The sequence below is a fragment of the Colletes gigas genome, unplaced genomic scaffold (genome assembly GCF_013123115.1).
Source record: "Colletes gigas isolate AHSC1104 unplaced genomic scaffold, ASM1312311v1 Colletes_gigas_Sc00021, whole genome shotgun sequence".
In the NCBI taxonomy this organism is placed as follows: Eukaryota; Metazoa; Arthropoda; class Insecta; order Hymenoptera; family Colletidae; genus Colletes; species Colletes gigas.
Window position 1 is genome coordinate 1,183,144 of NW_025106650.1, and position 22,035 is coordinate 1,205,178.

At 41.1% G+C, this 22,035-nt stretch overlaps 1 protein-coding gene across 7 annotated transcripts in view; it reads right to left on the reverse strand.

Moving 5' to 3' along the window:
- Positions 1-22,035, reverse strand: part of LOC122401030 (kinesin-like protein KIF13B) — a 116,365-nt gene that overhangs the window by 82,387 nt on the left and 11,943 nt on the right. For all 7 annotated transcript variants that reach the window (XM_043402889.1, XM_043402893.1, XM_043402890.1 and 4 more), the window contains exon 2: positions 14,980-15,067. In XM_043402889.1, the coding sequence (XP_043258824.1) occupies positions 14,980-15,067 (88 nt within the window). The remainder of the gene's footprint in view (positions 1-14,979; positions 15,068-22,035) is intronic.

Consider the following 22,035-nt stretch of genomic DNA (forward strand, 5'->3'; position numbering starts at 1 on the left):
GGGATTCAACCATCAAAGGATTCATTCATCGTGGGATTCAACCACCAAGGGATTCAACCACCAAGGAATTCAACCACCAAGGGATTCAACCTCCAAGGGATTCAACCATAGAGGGATTCAACCATAGAGGGATTCATCCGTCGAGGGACCTTTAATTCCAAATACATTAGTCTTAAGCTTCGTCGCAAATCTTAAAATTAACGTCGAAGATTTCTCTATTATCCGTGTCTCCGCGCCCTACCAATTATTGACCAAGTAGTTTCACTTTCTCTCGTCCTCTCGATTCTCGTTTTGATCACCACTGCTTTAATCTAGAAAGCAAGTGATCGGTCGTGTAGTTGGTCCAAAGGATCTAATCGCCTTCCCTTGGTAGCTCGAGATATCAAAACAGTAGGTTTTATCCTAAGATCTGCTGCATAGTTCAGCATCGCGTATCTCACGATTTAGCTTCATCCCTTTTTAAACGAGATAATTGCTTGGTATAACTAATTTAGAGGATAGAAGGAGCCTCGTTTTCTCCTATCTATTGAATTTTAGTTCCAACTTCGCTAGCTCAAACTTCGACATTAATTTTATGTCTCTAGTGTATCTGCGTATGTGCCAAGCAATTGTTTACCAACTCGCTTCTCTCGACTCGTTCTCTCGTTTCATGCTTCGATCACCGCTATTTCGTTGAACGAAACATGTGATCGGCCGTCCAGTTGGTCCGAAAGATCTAACCGCCTTCCTTTGGTAGCTCGATTGAAGGAAAATTTCCTTCGTTGGAAGGTATGGAGTTTCCGTTTTCTGCGGAAATACCTTCCAGCGGGAGTAGTCCCTGTCTCAGGTACTCTCTCTATGTCAGACAGCCTAAGCCGGGTCCTTAGGGCTCCTGGCGGGTTGCGTTGGAAAAATGGAGACCTCGATTCAGGGATGCAACATCCGTTTTCTTATAGAGATCGATTTAGCAAGGGCAGTAGGTTCGATCTAAAGATCCGCTGTATGGTTTAGCATCGCGTCTCCCACGATTTAGCCTCACTCCTCTTTAAACCAAACAATTACTAGGCACAACTAAACTAGAAGATCGAAGGAACTTTGCTTCCTTCTATCTCTCTAGTTTAGTAATCTAAGAATGTAAAAGGGGGATCGATGGAACTTGGATTCCATCCATCTGTCTTCGAGTCTCCACTCGCAGCAATCTCCATGTGGTGAGACCTGGTAAAAAAGCTTTTCTATCGTAGATAACACCGAGCTAATAGCTGAGAAATTAAAATTGTTTACTGAGATACAAGAGAAAATTATAGTGCCTTAAGTTTTGTGAGATCTAGGAGTGCACTTGAATGTTTTAACAAAATTAGGTAGAAAGTCTGACCTTTACTAAGGGGTTTTCTCGAAGATCGTGATTTTTGTACGATTACTATTGTCTTTATTACAGTATATCTGTTCTTCAATAAAACTGATGACCGAACGGAAAAATTGCAAACATCTATGCGAAGACTGACACTAGAAAATAGACTAATTTTACATAATTAAATATGCATTGCATCCAAAGTCTCGTTTTCATAATATCGAGTATTCCCCGGGACGTTTATAAATAGTGACGAGATCTGTTGCATGACATATCCAATAAGAGCCAATATAGGTAGCTTTTGGTTCGCTGTTTTGCGTTGCCCACGCAATCGACGACCACCTACAACAGCTATATAGCCGTTTGCTGACGCAGAGACTCGTTCTTCCCTCGCTCGTGAGGTCATTTATCCGTTCCTACTCGTTAACAGACATTTGGAAACGTTCTGATTCATCGTAATAAAAATTCTCCCACAAATTTCGATATCTAGATTTTATCGGAATTAAGTCTGCAATTTCTTTTTAAATAATCACCGATAAAATAACAATTACGTAAGAATGCTGGTCGTTCCGTGACCGGGCGCTAGATCGTTAAAAGCCACGAAAAAATTCGCACCGAGAGTCGACAATTTCCTTTTTCTCGCTCGACGGAACTCCTCCAGCGAGAAAAGAAAGAACTCGTCGCGCGTTACCATTCCGCCGAGAACTTCCTCGAAAATTGAATTGCACAATGAAGACAGACATCCTCGACAGTGGCAAGCAGCAGCTACCGAGTTTCAATTCAATTTCCAAGTTCTACATGCTAAGGAGGGAGAAGACGCGACGAAACGCTTCAAAAGCGACAACTTTCTCCGATCGTCGGTCGAGAAAGTCCTAAACTGCTAATATCCACGCGCCTAGGCAACCAAAGTGCATTCCTCGACGCTGACTCGCGCCTCCAGCATTTCTTGTTGTCGAAAAACTATTTTTCCGCGAACATTTCGCGGTTCGTTGATCGTCGAACGTTCCCCGAGCATTAATTTTCCAAGTCGAAAGCAACGAGTGAGACGCGTCACCATTTATAAATACCTTTCGAGGCACCTGACTTAATCTCCTTCGTCTCTCCTTCGGCGAGTCTGACCATGACGGGTCTTTAAGGATGAATTCTACTGTGTTATTTATCCCAGTGTGAACCTCGAAATCTGGTACATTTTGTGTTGTGTCTTCTGTATCTTCTTAGTCCGAGTAAGTGATAAAAAACATTGCAGTTAGAAGGAACTGTATGTACTGCCGATAAGATAAAACGTGATTTATGATGCATGCCATCCATTGTCTTGTTAAATGTGCACATATATATACCGTATAAAATTAACAAACAAAATGTGATTTTTATTTTAGTGCCCAAAAAATTTGAGATCCTCGATATTTACAATTTTCTAGCTTAACACTTCCACGGTCACTGTCCATGACCCATATACGAGACATAGATACGCTTTTAGAGACCGGACAGTGAACGCGTTGATCTGAATCGAAATTATTCCTTCCAACGCCGTTTCTCATTTCGTCGATATTAAAATATATTTTTCGTACTGCTACAACATGGTAAATGGATAGTGAGAGCCTCGAAATAATTTATCGTGCCGTTTGCTTGGAATAAATTCACTCTCGTCTCGTTTTCCGTCGCGACGGCCCGCAGTAATTTTTATCGAAAAGCTCGACGTTGAATCGCATCGTTGGATACGTCCTGGCAGACTTTCACGCGCCAAGTTCAAGATACGGATCCCCTTTTCATCGATTTCCCATTAACCAGCGATATCACCCGGCGATATTAAACGTTGGCACGTCGTGCTTTCGACGAATATTACGCCGTGAAAGAAAACTCGAGCCGTACACTTTTCCGGTCAGATATTACCGGGGTCGTTCGCCGTTTCTGCAAATTCTCGTAACGAAGTTTCACCGCCAAAACATCAAACGAACATTCTTACGCGATGGAATCGCGAAACCAATTTTTTCCGCGGAAGGAAGTTTCCGGTTTGGTCGAGTTCCGCGAAGCATCAAATTGTGTGAACCAAAAGGAAACTTTGTTTTATACAGGGTGTTCGGCCATACCAGGGGAAAATTTTAATGGGAGATTCTAGAGACCAAAATAAGACGAAAATCAAAAATACTAATTTGTTGATGGAGGCTTCGTTAAAAAGTTATTAACGTTTAAAATTCCGCCTGTACTGAATTTTTTCGAGAAAATGGGTAGGATTTCGGGGGTAGGTCTACTCACCAAAAATTATTGTAATTGACCCCCGCAACCCAAAATAATTTTTCCAAAACGATTTGAAATTTTTTAATTTTGTCGAAAAATTTCACACATTTTCGAATTTTTATCTCGAAAGAGGGTAGGATTTCGGGGGTATGTGTATTCACCAAAAATGATTGTAATTGATCCCCGCAACCGAATATAATTTTTCCAGAACGATTTGAAATTTTCTAGTTATGTTGAAAAATTTCACACATTTTCGAATTTTTATCTCGAAAGAGGGTAGGATTTCGAGGGTATGTGTATTCACCAAAAATGATTATAATTGACCCCCGCAACCGAAAATAATTTTTTCAGAACAATTTGAAATTTTTGAATTTAATTGTTAATAACTTTTTAACGAAGTCTCCATCAACAAATTGTTATTCTTGATTTTCGTCTTATTTTGGCCTCTAGAATCACCCTTTAAAATTTTATCCGAGGATGGCTGAACACCCTTTATATTCGCGTCGAGAAGGAACACGATACGATAATATTTGCTAAATTTCTATTAAAAATTATTATCGTTTCGTCTCCTATTAAAATTCAATGCAGGAATAAATAATCCCAATTTAAAAATCTTCCTTGTAACTTTCTCGATAAAAGTGAGAGTCTGTGTTTGAGGAAGTCGTGTTCGTGAAATCGATAGCGTTCAAAAATGTTGGAAATATGTACCACCGATGGAGAAGCGCTGTGAAATCTGGCGTTCCTGTTTCTGGATTCGACGGGTCCTTTGGGACGTTAAATATTGTTACAAGGCGAACGAGACGTCGACAAATCATCGGTCATTTCCAGGAACACGCCAACGCGGGGCTAACCGTGTAATATCCGTCTGTAGCCAGGTACGCGACAGAGAAGTGTCTTTAGGTTCTATTTACATAGACGAGCGTGCACAAACGCCGCCCCCGGCTTGCGGAAACTAATAACGCAGTTAATCTGCCCGCGTCGTGGAGGACGCGAGAGGAAGCAGCGTGGACAGGACGTGACAACGCGGAGGATGTTTGGCACGGATTCCTCGACCACGTTTATTGCGATGGAACTTCAGGCAGTAAAGGACGATTCGTAGACGCTTTATGGTTTCGACTCGTAGGGCACGATTTACGGACGACATCGGTCTCACCCTCGAAACTTCGCAATAAAAATCGGAATTATTGGCAGTACGCCGCTGTTATTATGCGTACGGTCGCCATTTCTCTCCGCGACGCTGGTAAACTCCCAACTCTTCGCTCTTACACGACAAATCCAGCGAGAACTAGAACTTGAAACCTGATTCTACCGAAGTATTCGATTATCCTTGAATGTTTGACCAAACTTGAGAAAAATCTGTTCTCCGAAAAGATTTGGTCTTTTTAATGCTCGTTTATTGAAACTAATTTTTAAAAGAATTGTCGTCTAATAGAACACATAAACACGCCTCTGAATTATATATTTATCGTTCTTAAAAAGAAGTTTTGTACGCGACAGAAAAGAATAATGTCGAGTATCACATATATTTCTCGAAATCGCCAGCAGAGGGCTACGCTCGACCTTTCTCTCTCAAAAGATTCGACCGTCCACCTATTCCTACGCACACACTCCTTGACCGATCACCGAATGACTAAAAGAGACAGAGCCACTTGTAAAATGTAACTCGATCGCGTTTCCCACGCAACGATTACTGTAAACAAACGGTTTATTTACCTGCATCGTAATCACGCGGCAATTAAACGATAATTAGACAGTTATTGCACGATGTAAAGATTTACGATTATGATTACGCCGCAATTAGACGATAATTACATCGTGTGGATTACGGCGTAATTACAGTATGATTACGCGTAAATCGTACGGTGTCCATCTGTTACGAATCTCTGCTACCCATCCTCCAAAACGCCGGTCGTCCAATGAAAACGATTCGTGTATGTTTGGAATGGTCCAGGAAACACAGCATCGTTTTCCCCACGGTCGTGTTTCGGTCGACGAAACGCGTGTTAAGGTCGGAAGGGTCTCGAAAAACGGTCGGATATTCGGAAATTACGTAGCTCGTTTCGTTGTCGGACGCGATGGCGCCGCGAAAACCACTTCAACATCGCGGATATTTTTCAAGCACGAGGGGAGCACGTTCGCGGGTTACGCGAGTGCTTCGAGCTCATAATTCCGTTTCACGAGGAGCACGAGCGCGCCATAACTGCATACAGGACGATTCCAAAAAACTGGGCCAAGCTATTATAGGTTATAATCGAAGACGGAACGGAATCGCTGAGAAAAATTTCCTACGATTTAATTCCCATTGTTCGACGTTCGAATCTGAACGATTACTCTCGACCCTTCCAACTTTTACTAAAACAAAACGATGTGCACGTACTTTTACTTCTTTAGAAAATTTAAAATATGTACGATGTGGAGGAAGTCGATTAATGGCGGCGGTGGAGCGTGTGTCGTATCGTGGAGGTCCGAATTTTAGACGCGAACAAATTGCAACAGCAAAGCGACTCGAGTGTTTAAAGTGTAATTGAAAATAGGGAAGGTAAATAGGAGATTTGGTAAGCTGCAGGATATTAGAATATAAGAATTTAGGCGAGTCTGAGGAAAGTGTAAAATTGAAGGTTAGGATCGGTCGTGACAGCGTAGCCTGTGTCGATAAGTTAGGGCCGGTAAAAGAAGATGCAAGCTCTTGGTGCTATGGAGGCGAAAAATAATATGTACGGAACCCTGCATTATCATACTTTTGTCAAATCATCTTAAACGTTTCTTTTTTGCCTGGCCCCGTCGCTGGAGCCACACTGTACGCGCGTGTTGCATTGTCACGACAGGTTCGTCGTGTTGGTTTGGCACTGCAAGGAGCCGTGTCGTACAAAAAGCCGCGTTTGTATCGAGCGTCGGAGGCGAATGAGTCACAATGAGCCCATACATCGGACGAGATACTATCCGGAAAGGGTCTTTGTACAGCCGATGCTGTTGCATTCACCGGCGGCTACCGTGTAAAAATCCACGCGACCAGAAACGGCGTTTCCAACAAAGACCGATTTATTTATCGTCGCGACTTGTGCGTGCAATAAGGCTTTCCGACGTTGAACGCATTTGAGGTTAGCCATCGTTCGTTGCGAACGTTGATTAGCGTTCGCTCTCGTTTGGATTTCGCGAAACGTCTGCTCGACGGTAAAACGCAATTTGGCACAACTCTTGTTGTCTTGCTCGGTCGGAAAACTGTCCGCTACAGACCGCGATACATTTGTACCGAGTTTATTTAACCCGTTCAGCCGCGGACTTCGTTCATTTACGCCCGGTGTAAAATGTATGACGCTTGTTTTGAATGGGTTTAAGTACCGCGGCCATATCAAACGCCCGCTTGACCTTTTTAACGTAACCGTTATTGTTTGCCCGGAACACCGACGTTTTAATAACGCAGAGTGCAAGGTAAACGTGCACGGGTCGACGCATAATCGCAAAAAGAATAAAATAGGTCGTTCAAAATACAGTAGTCTCTCGCTTATGCAAGTGTTGGTCGGAAAATCGAGGGCGGCCATCTTTAAATTTCAGACAATGAATATCGTGTGTTGGATTATCTTGAAATTATAAATCGTGTATGAACGATATTTACCATTTTTTGAATAACAAAATTTAACCATCGAACGCCTCTCTTTATCAAGTTATAATTTGAAAAATGGTGGAGTTACAACCAGACAGGGGAAATTCGACGTAACGAATTCTGAAACTCGGACGATTTCACCTACTTATACTCACGAGGAAAATAAATTTATAACGTTCGCGGGTCTGCGAGCTTTCGTGGCAGTTTTCTTACCAGGAACGTCGCAATCAGAAGCACTTTCGTTTCCCTATGAAAAACGAGAGCGTTTATGAGGCTCGCGCAACGAAACGCTCCCGTTTGTTTTCACCTAGTTCGCAAGAAGTTTCGCAAAACGATTACGCAGCGAATCTCCCGATCGCGATCGTGAAATACCGCGAATAATGTCTCGTTTAACGAGAAACCGATTTGACTACGTTAAATCTAGGGACACGTTCGCTTTGTTCGAACCCAAATCGCTGTAATGTGGGTTCCGTTCGATGTTTTTCGAAAGCGATCAAAATCGTCCGGTTCCCTGTCCGCCATAAATTCGTGCATCGTGAGTCATTCTCCCGCGCACACGTGCGCGTTATTATTTTCCAACCGTTACCAAACTCTAATTTTGCGTAACCGTGCACGGGTTTTGCAAGATGTCGAACGCGATGCTTTACGCGATTGCAAAATTTCGTACTGACCGATACCATCGGTTGTCTTATTTCCGAAACGGTTGAAAAATCGTGGCGCATAATAGAGCACCGGAATATTGTTTTCTCGGAATATTAAAAACGACCAGGCATCGATCGATTCGCCGTACGTCGCCTTAGGGCTGTAAAAACGAGACGGTCGGGGGTTTGAGAAATGCCCGTTCTGTCTCCTCCGTGTTTACGGGGGCATGGAAAACAAGGAAATTGTCCGTGACACGGATAAATTCGCAAAAATTGGTCTACCAACCAATCGATGGAAATATTTCAATCCCCGGACCTCCCAGCAATCTGCTCGATCGTTAACAAAAGAGTAAATTGCACCCTAACGGGCAGCAAACTCGCGTTCTCGATATCTGACCCGATTCCAATACACACCATGGAGACAATAAACTCCATCGCCGCCATATTGGATCTCTTGATGGCTCCTACGAAGCAATCAGTTTTCGAACGAACACCAAAAATGTGCAAAATCTATTATAAATATTTTTAAGCCCAAAGCATGGCTGTCGTACAATGCAGTATACAGGGTGTCCACAAAGGTTAGAACCAAACTTTGCATTTTTGGACATAAGTTTATTTGAACTTTTTAATAACACGTAATATAAGTTTGGTGTCAACCGTTTTGGATACCCTGTGTGCATGTATGTTCATCGATCGGGATCAAGCGGATTCGATGCAATAAATCGGTGATAAAAAAATAACCAACGAGTTTCGTTCGTGTTTTCTTATCGAAATTGTTTCAAGGACGGCCAAGGGAATCGGCCGAGGTTCGATTCGTTAAATTATTCCGCTGAAAATGTACAGAAACCCTCGCTTTGAAAGAAAGGCTGTAAAGCCCTCGAGAAGCTTCGACACGCTGACCCACTTCAGAAAATTTTATTCCCCGCTCGATTATCCTCGACGCGTGCCAGATCCGAAACGTCGAGATAGGTCAAACGTTCCATAATTTATCAGAGACCGTGTATAATCGTTTCTCTGCCCTTATTATTACGCACTGGTCGTCCTTTGAACGAACGTGGATCGGGCCGGCTTCGCGTAACAAAACCGAGAAAAATCTATCGGACGCGGAAATCCATCGGCTCCAGAGAAATATTAGGTCACCTCGGAAAGTATATAAAACTGACCACGTCACGCGATCGTAATTTGACGTGACTGAAATCGAGAATTTTTGTTTGGAATTGATATTTACGTTTCATAACTTGTTCAGTTTCGACGTTGCTCGCGAGACGTTCTAACCCGTCGCTGGCCCATCGCTGGTGACTGTTTGCGATGCAAGGTCTTGGCCGTAATGAGCCATCGCACGCGCGGATTAATAATTGTGCGCTGTTTTTCCCAGCCGACAGTTTATCATACCTAAAGTCACGGCGAGAACGCGCGATCACGTACACGCCCACGCGTGGTCGCTCGATTCTTGGCTGGCAATTAGCACGTAGGATAATTAACCGTGAATAATCGGCCGCGGGGCACGGCGACCTTAAAGCTCGCCGTTCGTTTTCGCGACGAAAATGCACACGATTAAGGCAACTTCGCGATTAATCAGCCGGATAAAGTCTTGCGGGGCGAGGTTTCATTATGGGACGGAATTAACTGAAATTTAGCGCGGGAACGTAAAGGAATACAATTTGGAGGATCATTTTTCACCCGCGGCTTAACGAGATGATCTTTTAAAGCGACAAGCTTTGAAACTAATTAATCCGTCAATCGTAAACACAATAATGATTCTTAAAATGAACTTCATACGTGATTCGTAAATTGAACATTTCTATCTCTCCCAAGATAACCAACAAGTAATTCGTTAATTCTTTCTCAGACAGAGACAAGTACGAAAATGATTCTTAAAATGAACTTCAAGCGTGATTCGTAAATTGAACATTTCTATCTCTCCCAAGATAACCAACAAGTAATTCGTTAATTCTTTCTCAGACAGAGACAAGTACGAAAATGATTCTTAAAATGAACCCTAGATGTGATTCGTAAATTGAACATTTCTATCTCTCCCAATTAAATCAACAATTTATTCGTTAATTCTTTCTCAGATAGAGACAAGTACGAAAATGATTCTTAAAATGAACTTCAGATGTGATTAATTTTTAAAAGAACAAACCGGACTATAATAATCGACGGTGGAAGCACACTTTCGTCGGCGAACATGAAACAGAAACACAGCGAAGTGCGCGTTCACTGTTAAGATTAATACGAGTGAACTTTCTGCGGCTAGCTGGTACGTTCGCTTTCCACTTTTATTGCGAAATTAGCTATCGTGAAATTAATTCTTACGGCATATCGGGCGAAGACAAACAGACACAACAGAGCGCCAGTTGAAATCGAACTGCTTCACAGCGACGGATTCAGACCATGGAAGATTAATGGTGCTTCCCAAGAAAACGTTAACATTAATATTATGCTACGCTATCAACCTGTCCGAGACTTTGTACGTCGAGTATAGTTTTGAAGAACCGAAGTGGGACAAACGCGGGGGCAACGCGTTGCATTTTGCAAAAGTTTGAACAGATAGTAAAGTTGAAGCTCGAGAGGACCGCGAGTTACGCAAAACAGAAACGAGAAACGATCTGCTTTGTATTCTCTGTATCTGGAATATTGTATCGTTCAAACAATCTCAAACGCCCTCAAACAGTAAGGTCTTCCTTTCGACTAATGTTTCCTCGAGTAAATATACAAATTCAACATTAAAAAGTTAATAAGCTACTTTCCCCATAGTCATTTTACTTGTTCATTCATTATTATACAGGGTGTTCGGCCATCCCTGGAAAAAATTTTAATGTAAGATTCTAGAGGCCAAAATAAGACGAAAATCAAGAATACTAATTTGTTGATGAAGGCTTCCTTAAAAAGTTATTAATGTTTGAAGTTCTGCCCGTACTGAATTTTTTTCTCGAAAGTGTGCAGGATTTCGGGGGTATATCTATTGATCAATAATGACTGTAATTGACCTCTGCAACCACAAATAATTTTTTTAGAACGATTTGAAATTTTTTAATTTTGTTGAAAAATTTGTTCACATTCGTGAATTTTTTTCTTAAAAACGAGTAGGATTTCGATGATACGTCTATTCACTAAAAATGATTGTAATTGACCCCCGCAACTGAAAATAATTTTTCCAGAACGATTTGAATTTTTTTTTTTCGCACGAAAAATTTAGATTTTTCCCCCTGTCGATTTTTCTTAAAAATTTCCTTTTCATTTAATAAATTTGTTTGACGCTCTACAGAAAAGTTGTCTAATACTTTTTTGTAGACACCCATGGGCTCTGCTTCAGAAAAAAATTTCAATGAGATACCTTTACTATTGTGGGAGTTATGGCCGTTTGAAAATTGGGCCAGTTTTAGGGTGTTTGTCTCACTTTACGGTGTCGAGGAACAACTTTTTCAATATTGTTAGGATTTCTACATATTCTCCACTAAAGTACTCGTCGTTTGCATTTTGAAAAATTAAAATCCTCCAATTCGTTCAGGAGTTATGATGTTTTAAAGATACGCATGAAATTTCAGGCTAACATTTCTGGCCAGAAATTATATTTTCGGTAAGGAATTTTTTTCTCGAAAACGCGTGGGAATTCGGGGGTATGTTCATTCACCAAAAATGCTTGTAATTAACCCCTGTAACTAAATATAATTTTGTTTAGCATGATTTGAAATTTTTTAATTTAGTCTAAAAATTTCAGTAACTACTCGAATTTTGTTCTCGAAAATACGCAGGAATTCGAGGGTATGTATATTCACCAAAAATGCTTATAATTGACCCCCATAATCAAAAATAATTTTTCCAGAACGATTTGAAATTGTTTAATTTAATTTGTTAATAACTTTTTAACGAGGCCTCAATCAAGAGCCTCATATCAATTAATATTCTCGATTTTCGTCTTATTTTGGTCTCCAGAATCTTCCATTAAAATTTTTCCCAAGGGTGGCCGAACACCCTGTATAAAGGATCCACAGAGGGAGAATGAAACGTTCTCCTAAAAGTCTCGTGGTACTTAGTACCAGCGTCACGCGTAGAAACTACAACAGCGATTGTTAAAAGTGGAAACGGTCCACGAGGTTGCTAGTCCGAAATACGAGGGAATATTCCGCACAGATTGTTCCATTTAAGAACCACCGTTCCGAATATTCTTTCATAAATTAAAATTAGACGTACGCTCGCGAACAGTTCAGAACTTTCTACCGTATTTGTCGGCGCGTTATTGTGCTCTTGGCCGACGTTGAAGCGTAACGTGAGAGCGTGTGCCGCGACTTTCCAAGTCAGTTTTCAAACGTTGTGTCTACCGTCTGATTCACGAGCAGGCCTGGACACTGGCGAAATAACATTTCGAACGATATTTCGAACCGGTCGACCGTTTCAGAATTCAAGTCGGTCCACGAAATTGTAAAATAAAATCTAAAGAAATTCGATGTTATAAAACTTTTCACGTAGCTTCTTAGAGCGCAGTTAAAACGGAGAAAATACATAGAAAGTGAGATCGATAGCAGAGTTGCGTGGATGCGCTCGTTTAAAAACATTCGTGCCAGAGTATCATGTTACCTTGGCGTGGACGTTCGGATCCCTGCAGAAGCAAAAAAACGAACGCATCTGCTAGCCGTTAAAAATTGCTATCGCAGATTCGTTCGTAACATCGTATCTGTTTGAAATCGTACGCTGTTACGTCAGACGCAGCTGTTGCAAACGACACCAGAAATTAATCACAACGTTCGAACAACTTTTTTATTTATTTAAAAACTAGAATACGTACCAACAGTCAATTTTACACTGCATTCTTAATAATTCGTAAGAGTTAAAATCGCAGCTAATTCGACTCGTCGACAACTTTCTATCTTTGCACAGTAGTTATATCGTTCAAGATGGCGACTATATGGAAATTCCCGCTTTCAAGTTCCTATTAATCAGTGTGACTCGATGATTCTTTTCTGTTGGTCATCGATTAATAATGGCAATTCGTACGAGTGAAAATCGCAGCTAATTCGACTCGTCGACAACTTTCGATGTTTGCACAGTAGCTACCATGCAAAATGGCGATGATATAGACATGCAATAATTCTTTTGTGCTTGTGATTGACCAATAACGACAATTTATACGAGTGAAAATCGCAGCTAATTCGACTCGTCGACAACTTTTGATGTTTGCACATTAGCTACCTTGCAAGATGGCGACGATATAGGCATGCAATAATTCTTTTTAGCTTGTGATCTACCAATAATAACGATTCGTACAAATGAAAGTCACAGCTAATGTCACTTGTCGCACTGAAAAATTACTCAGTCGAAGGTTGTTTTAGTTGAATTAAAGTTTTTTCATTCTTTAATGTAATTTATATCGCATTCGTGGAATCGTTTAGTAGAGCAAGCTTTAGTTCGTTGGATGACTAACAAGTTGAACGTATTCAGACTTTGAGACAGAAATGTACGATGAATAATAACTGGCAGAGAGCAGTTATCAGATGGATACTTCAGCGACTGATGACTAACAGAAGGCCGGTCATCGAACAACCCGTTGAATTATTATTCCAAAGCGGACGGGCTCGTTGAATAATTTCGACCGCCGCGAGTTGATACGATGCATCCTACATGAATAGTTCGTTCGAGGATCGTTCGATTATGCGCTAACTGGCGTGCAAGTTCGACGAGAAGGAGACAAAACGTTTTAATCCCTGGGGATCAACCTTTCGGTCGATGGGGATTTTTTAAATTTTTCGTACATATACGCTTGGCTACTTTTATTCGCGGTAAACGTTATTATATCGAGAAAATAAACTCAAAAATGGAAGATTTTGCTTGTCGAAAATTCAGGAGAAACTTAATTAAAATTCTACCGTGTACGGTCAACTTTAAAACGAGGTTCTCGTTCCTTTTTATCCCCCCCTTTAAAGCGACCATCGAGGTTTACGTTAGTCAGACTGCGTTTTCTTCAAGGAAACGTCGAACGCTAATTAATGTCTCCTTCGTACAGAAATATCCCATGAACGTTCTAAGAGCGCCTTATATCGAACGCGTGGGTGAATTGTTCGTTTGTGAAAAAATAATTGCAAATGGGACAGCCTTGGTCGACACGGCCAAACGACTTGAGCCATTATTTCTACTATTTTTTTTCTTCTAACAAATACCGAATACATATTGAAAATACATAAATAATAGTTTTCGATCCGACGAAATTTTTCTTTCCCCGAGAATTTTCATTGGCATTTTTTAATTAAGACAGAGCTCTTGAATTACTCCGGGATTGAAAGCTATGAGCGCGGTTGGCAGCAAAATCGATAGTTTTTAATTTGCAACTGGTCTTCGGGCGGTGAAAAGAAATTTTATCTTGATGGATCCAGGCGGTCGCCATTTTATTCGAGGGATCTCGCCGATATGGTAAATGAACCGTCTAAAAATGTGCGGAAAAGTACATCCACTCGACGCATATTTCATTAAAATCTGCCATTTTGAAAATTCCTACGATAAAGGTTAAAAGGTCGAACGAAATAATCGTCGATATTTATTGCTCGAAACAAGTCAACCTAACGGTAAAGAGACTTATCGAAGTTGGTTTACGTTTCGCGAATGTTCGACGCCCTGCGTTATCTATCGCGATAAGACGGTGTGTTTTAATTATCTGGCGCGCGGGCGATCCGAGTTTCCACCGTTATCCTCGTTCACGCGTAAATATCGGCTGTAAATCCGTAATAATGGAAAGCAACGGAGTTTTATCCTTGAACTTAAAAAGCCTGTGAACGAGAACCGCGGTGCTCCTGAAAGGCGCGGAAATTAACTCTGGTTCACCACGCTTTCCCTACTTTGCTTTCGAATTACAAGAGTAATGTTGCAAGCAATACCTCGAGTGCAAATACCTTTCGCGTTGAAAGGATTGATCAGCGAATCTCCGATATATCGGCTCTTTTATTACTATATTTTCTCTATTAATTGCGTTGTTGGCTCTCGTTAATTATAAACGCTCTTCAATTTTACGTCTACCATTGCAAATATTTTAAATAATATTTATTTCTAAGGTATCGGTTCCTTTGTTATTGTAAACGCTGTCAGATATTCGATGGAGTTCGCAGGGTCACTCCAAGTATAAATCTGTCGGCGTTAAAGGTCAAAAGGTGTGTGTGTTTAAAAAAGTTCTGTAGACCATCGCTCACCGTTCGATTTTGTCCATCGTGGTGGGATGCTGCAAGATGGTTTGCTGTCCGGACATTTCGACGACGCATTGTGTGCCGAGTTCCAGCTCTGAAACAACAAATCACGTTGGTTGAAATATTAGATTCGTTACGCGAAACGTTACGCGCACGCGCGTGCGTCGTCGCGAGCCGTGGATGTGGACCCCGGATCCGCTGGCTCTCGCTTCGATTGGCGCCCGTGCATTATTGAAAACGCGTACAACAACTTTTAGGTCGGTTATGTCGCGGTAAATACGGGTACAAAGCATCGTGATGCGAAACAATATTTTTCAACGGTCCACAGGCTTTTATTTGGTAGGTTTGGATTGGTTGGAAGTCGTGGAAACCGTGGGTGTAGACCCCGGAAATACTTGGATTTATCTAACGTGTTTTGTGGACGAAAGGATTGACAACTGGAAAAATAAAGAGACGAATGCACCGGTGAAAATTCCACGGATACAAAGAATCAGTTCTCCTCGAAGCAGAATCAAATCCAGATCTGTCGTTTGGTCGGACTACTCTGATCAACTAGGTGCGCTAGTTGACCCGACCACTCCAGGCTTCTTCGACTCTGTGCCTGATAATCGAATGTAGTTACCGTCTACATACGTAATGAAATCACAGGCTCATGCATAATGGAGCACGTAGAACGTACGAGTCGTTCTACATCGGATCTACCGACGTCTGCAAATAAGTATTACGGGTTCAAACATTGATGTCCACGACATCGATTGCGTCCCCAACCGAGACAGAAGCCATTGTTTATGCAAAATGAAATCGAAAGGATCGAAGCTTTTTCGAGATACTGACACACGTTTCAACTTTGTGAATTTAGTAGCTATCGTAACTATAAGAAAAGGATATAATTATTCTGAATAAATTGAATAGAATGTACGTTGTTTAATTGTTGCGTAAAATGTTATTTTATTTCGTTTGGCCGACTGGCGGGGAAAGGTTTGCGCCATTAATCAAACGAAACACGCAGTGGTGCTAAAATAATTGTTTCGTGCAAGAGGACCACCACCCACGCAACAATGTAACGAACACCAGCAAACGACTGGACGACGGGTTCTTGTTGACGTTCCTGATATACAACCGAATACACGTTGTATACTCTAGGGGGATTTATTTAATTATAAGCCCCGAGCATGTTGAACAGCAGCTCGACATTATTCAAGCGGCGAGTTACGAGGTTGTCGTCGGATGAATTTTCGGTCAAGGAAGACTCGTGTGAGATTGGCTAGAAAATTTGGTAACGCCTCTGGTCGTCGGTGATGAAATTATAACCGGTTAAAACCGTTTCCAAACTTGGGGATAGAATTAACTTATTTTTACCTTCCCTCTACGTTTTTAAGACTCTTTATGTTTGTATTTTTCAGATTTTACTTTTATTTTTAGAATCGTTAGATTTTTCTTGATCAGAGTGAAGTGACATGCAACTATAAGTATCACTGCTGATTCGACTCGTCGACATCTTTCGATCTCTACACAGTAGCTATCGTTCAAGATGGCGACTATATGGAAATTCACACTTTTAAGTTCCTATTAATCAGTGTGACTCGATGATTCTTTTCTGTTGGTTATCGATTAATAATGACGATTCGTGCGAGTGATAGTCGCAGTTAATTTCACTTGTAGACAACTTTCAATCTCTGCACAGTAGCTACCATGCAAAATGGCGACGATATAGACATGCAATAATTCTTTTTTGCTTGTGATTGACCAATAATGACAATTTATACGAGTGAAAGTCACAGCTAATTCGACTCGTCGACAACTTTCGATCTCTGCACAGTAGCTATCGTGCAAAATGGCGGCAATATAGACATGCAATAATTCTTTTTTGCTTGTGATTGACCGATAATGACAATTTATACGAGTGAAAATCGCAGCTAATTCGACTCGTCGACAACTTTCGATGTTTGCACAGTAGCTACCTTGCAAAATGGCGTCAATGTAGACATGCAATAATTCTTTTTTGCTTGTAATTGACCAATAATGATAATTTATACGAGTGAAAGTCACAGCTAATTCTATTTGTCGACAATTTTCGATCTCTGCACAGTAGCTACCGAGCAAGATGGCAGCGATTCCTCGTTTCTACCTCGAGGGGACTGTTTGCACGTTCGACGGTGCGCGTCGATAGACATATTTGCTGAACTCGAAAACTTCGCTGTTTGTCTATTTTATTTGAAGCTCGTTGACTGGACTAGGGCCTTTCGCCGGTGACCCCGAGGTTAATAAAAGGGATGGAGCGCCCGTCGAGGAGGGAAGCAAATAAGAAACGATGGAAGCCGTACGCGTTGTAATATACCTTAGGGTGGTCGCGCGTCGTAATGCTCGTTACATCTACGCCAACACGTAATCGTATCACGCAACAACAGTTTGCGAGCAAACATTCGCACTCGAGTTATTCAAACAAACCGTCCCCGGGTCTGGTCGATCCGATCGATCCGCAGACGAGCCACCCCGTCGTCCAGGAAAGCCACCAAGAGTATATTAGAAACTTTTCCGACGGGAAATCGCGTCTCCTGGAAGTGGACGTCGTATCCCGGTTACTGGGAATTCAGCAATTTTCGAACGACGACTTTTATAGCCCCGCTTCTGTCTTGACCAAATCCAGCTGAAATTCCACTACGATTTTTACTTAAAACTATTTTTGCACCGATAAAATCTTCTCGAACGTTGGAAACATATTTTTCATAAAGCTTCCAAACTTTGGAGAGGAGAAAGGCGCGGTGTAACGCGACGTTCTTATATGGATAAAGAATTTCGATCATATAGCGAATGATTGTTGGTTACTCGAGAAAATAAAAATAAATGGTTCGTTTATGGAGTGAAATATTTCACAGTGGAGGGATGCAAATTTATAAATAAAGATATTTGAATAAAAATTTTTACCCTGACCCTGCGTGGATCCAATATGGCGACTGAAGAGAAATTTTTATTCGAGAAAAGAATAAAGGTTCGTTTATATAATGGAGTACTTAAATTGCTGTGGGTTGAGTTTATCGAATATTCGAATAAAAATTTTGCTCGACCCTGTATGAACCCAATATGGCGCCTAAAGATAAATTTCGACGCGCGAGAAGAACTGCACGAAAGAAGAAAATGGTGGAATATTGTCTTCAACGGGTCGATGATTATTGGATAAATTTTTATAATATCCTGACTAAAAAAATGGAAAGAATAAGAGAGGGTGAATGGATCGAGATGATCGTTTAAACCGAGAGAAAAGGAGCAAGAAGGCGTAAGAGCAGAGAACCGTGGAAAGAAGCCATGCATGAGGTCTTATGACAGACACGAGTCATAACGCTCGTAACATTCAACTCCTCGTGCATACGTAATCGCATAAGGCGGCAAATCCATACTAAGCGACCGCTCGCCTTAACTTTATTCAAACGCATCGGCAACCTGCTCGACCAATCGATACTCGTAACGTGTGTTCATTCATGACTCGATGCGCTCGACGGTGCAAGATCGATTCTCGGCTGTTCTTTTTCTCTTTCGAAAATCCTGTCGAACCTTCGACCCCCCTCGAGCCAGCAATTTAAACGCCACTCACGAGTCGAGCTTCCTCGATACGATCTTTTAATTCTCCCAGTAGGTGTTGCAAGAATTTCTTTTATAACTATTTACGAAGTTAATAATACTCGTATTCCCATTGGTAGCAATGTTTTAAAAAAACGAAAGCAAAATCTCCAAAATTTTGTTACATCATTTTCTAAACACGTACCTTAAATTAATCGATTTAATTCTATTATAATTATTAGCCTAATGATTTAAAATTGTCCAACTTTGGTTACATTGTTCTCTAGGCACACTATTTAAATTAATCGATCGAATTGTAACTATTTACAAAGGGGATTTCTATGGGTTCAATATTTTACGAGAAAATTGTCCAAATTTGGTCGAATCGTTTTCTACAAACACTCGAATCGATCGAGTCCGGAATTGAATTAATTAATCGAATTAAAGTCTGAGCCGCGCGATGGCGATTCGACAGTCCCCGTGGGCTACCTCCACCCCCCCCCCCCCTTCCCCCCTTCAAAGGTGAATAAATCAGCGATTCCACTCGTCGGTTCATTGACGTTTTCGTTTATGCTCGTTGACGAGGTTACACAACGACGCTGTGTCTTCGTAGGACGGTTTTAATTGCCTTCGCGAGCGTACGTGTCGTCGTCTTGATCACGGGGATTCGTTCGAGCGAAGGTGAGACGATCGAGTATGCTAAACGACAGTAAACGCCTTATCTGCTACGTAATACCCAGGAAACTCCGAGTGACAAGTACGTCACCGATATTGCTGGGTAATCCTTTTTGCTACGTCGTGTGCAGGTCTTCTACGCAACTTTTTTACTTTACAAACTTTTCTACTCTTCTAACACGCTTCTCAGATCGTGCAACAACTTTATAAAACACTAGTTTGTATTTTTATTCGATTCTTGAATTCATATTTAAATGGAATGTCTTTCAGGAGCCCTGAGTACATTTTTCTGTGCAAGGTGCCCGGCCACCCCATGGAAAAATTTTAATGGGAGATTCTAGAGGCCAAAATAAGGGGAAAATCAAGAATAGTAATTTGTTGATGGAGGCTTCGTTAAAAAGTTATTAACGTTTAAAGTTCCGCCGGTTCTGAAATTTTTTCTAGAAAGTAGATAGGATTTCGGGGGTAGGTCTATTCACCAAAAATTATTGTAATTGGCCCCCGCAACTGAAAATAATTTTTCCAAAACGATTTGAAATTTTTTTTCGGCAAAAAAATTTAGGTATCTTTCTGAATTTTTCTCTCGAAATAGCGTAGGATTTCGGGGGTATGTCTGTTCACCAAAAATGATTGTAATTGGCACCCGCAACCAAAAATAATTTTTCCAGAAAGTTTTGAAATTTTTGTTTCGGCCGAAAAATTTAGGAATCTTTCTGAATTTCTCTCTCGAAAATGCGTAGGATTTTGGGGGTATGTGTAATGACCAAAAAAGATTGTAATTGACCCTCGCAACCGAAAATAATTTTTCCAGAATGATTTGAAATTTTTTATTTCGCCGAAAAATTTAGGCACCTTTCTGAATTTTTCTTTCGGAAATGCGTAGGATTTCGTGGGTATGTCTGGTCACCAAAAATTATTGTAATTGACCTCCGCAACCAAAAATAATTTTTCCAGATCAATTTGAAATTTTTTATTTCGCCGAAAAATTTAGGCACCTTTCTGAATTTTTCTTTCGGAAATGCGTAGGATTTCGTGGGTATGTCTGGTCACCAAAAATTATTGTAAATGACCTCCGCAACCAAAAATAATTTTTTCAGAATGATTTGAAATTTTTTAATAACTTTTTAACGAAGCCTCAATCAAGAAAATGATATCCTTGATTTTCGTCTTATTTTGGCCTCTAGAATCTCCCATTAAATTTTTCCCAGGGCTGGCCGAACACCCTCAAGCAAGATGTCATGCCGCAGCAGTAGTCGGTCCCAACCCTCAAGAGTTTAGTTTACGATCTCGCTATATCGTGGCCCGGACTATACAATATTTAATTCAATATTATGCTACCAAATATTGACCGATTTATATCGTGTTTAGTCTCATTTTAATCAGAAAAATCTCCCCCACATGATAGTGTGGCGTTGCCTCCCATGCTCACCACCAGAGGGATTGCGCTCTCACAAGCGCTCGACCAACCCCTCGGTTGCTATATGTATACATTCCTCGAAGAACTTCCCAATATCCCAGTCGTCTAAGGCATAAGTAGCATTAAGTGCGACGGACATTATTTAATGTTAAAATTACGCGAGCTCTATGTTGAGCCATTAGTCTAAATTGTAGTCCTAGTTATAAGTTAGCCGTTTGTATGTTTAGGTTTATTGTACCCCCTTGTATATATATTTATAATTGTTTTCTTGGCACAATAAACGTTCGTTAAAAAAAAAAAGTCGTCTAAGGCAGGGTCTGCTAGAAAGCCTTACTGATGAGTCCACTAACAAGCCCCAACGAAACGCGCCCCATCTTTTCCTTTTCTGTCCTCCTACGAAATTCTCCCGAGATTCTACCCTCAGCCAGCAGCGCCACAATAATAAAATTTTTATCAACAAAAAGTAAAAAATAAAAAAACTTTCTTCTGTACAGTAGTCACACTAACAGGGGTATTTGAGAGAGTCGCTGCGTCTCCGGTTACACTTCGCCTCACTGGTTCAAGGGGGATCCCCCTAGAGGTGGGGATAAAAATGTATCATTTACGGAACAGCTCTTGAGGGCATTTATCGAGTTTTCATTGTAAAACAAAAATTTCGATTTCTTCATTTCGTCACAGTTTACTATTGAAAGAAGCATCTGTAACCGAGGATCGTTTGTGATGCAAAGTTTGTTCTGCTACGCTAACTACACTCTCGGCGACAGTGGGACACCGAAACTTTTTTAAACGTAGTGAAATTCCAAGTAATTAGCGTCAGATATAAATACCGAAGCGGCCGAAATGAAAGGCGAGAGTCATCCGAGCCGTTAGGTTCGTTTGCTTTTGCTACGGTGGCCCGCCAACGTTCTCGGTTTAAGCGAATTATTCATAATCCTTTAATTTCGCCCTCTGCAAAAATGTCGGGACAGAAGGAGACACGGGGAGGGGAAAAAATAAACCACGAAAAAAAGGAAATTATACCGTTTTGCGGTGGCATGTGCAAATACCAAAGAACCTTGCTCGGGGCTCTAATTAACCGAAAGAAGCACTCTTACTCTTTCGGAGACGGAAGGAAGATATCGGCCAAAGGCATCGTCGAACGGCTAATGAAAATTGAACGAGAGAACCGACGGAACGTATTAATTGGCTTCCGACGACGCAACCCTTCGTCGACGAAGAACAAAACGTTCCCGATCGCGATCCAGGCATCGTCAATGCGCTCGTTAAAGACGTAATTGCTTCAGCGATCACGCACTACGGTCGTTTCAACTTTCTTCGCTACTATACGGAGATTCACGAAATTTATTTACGTTTATTCGATCGAATAAATTCGTTCCACGATTGAAATTTATACAGGGAGTTCGGCCACCCCTGAG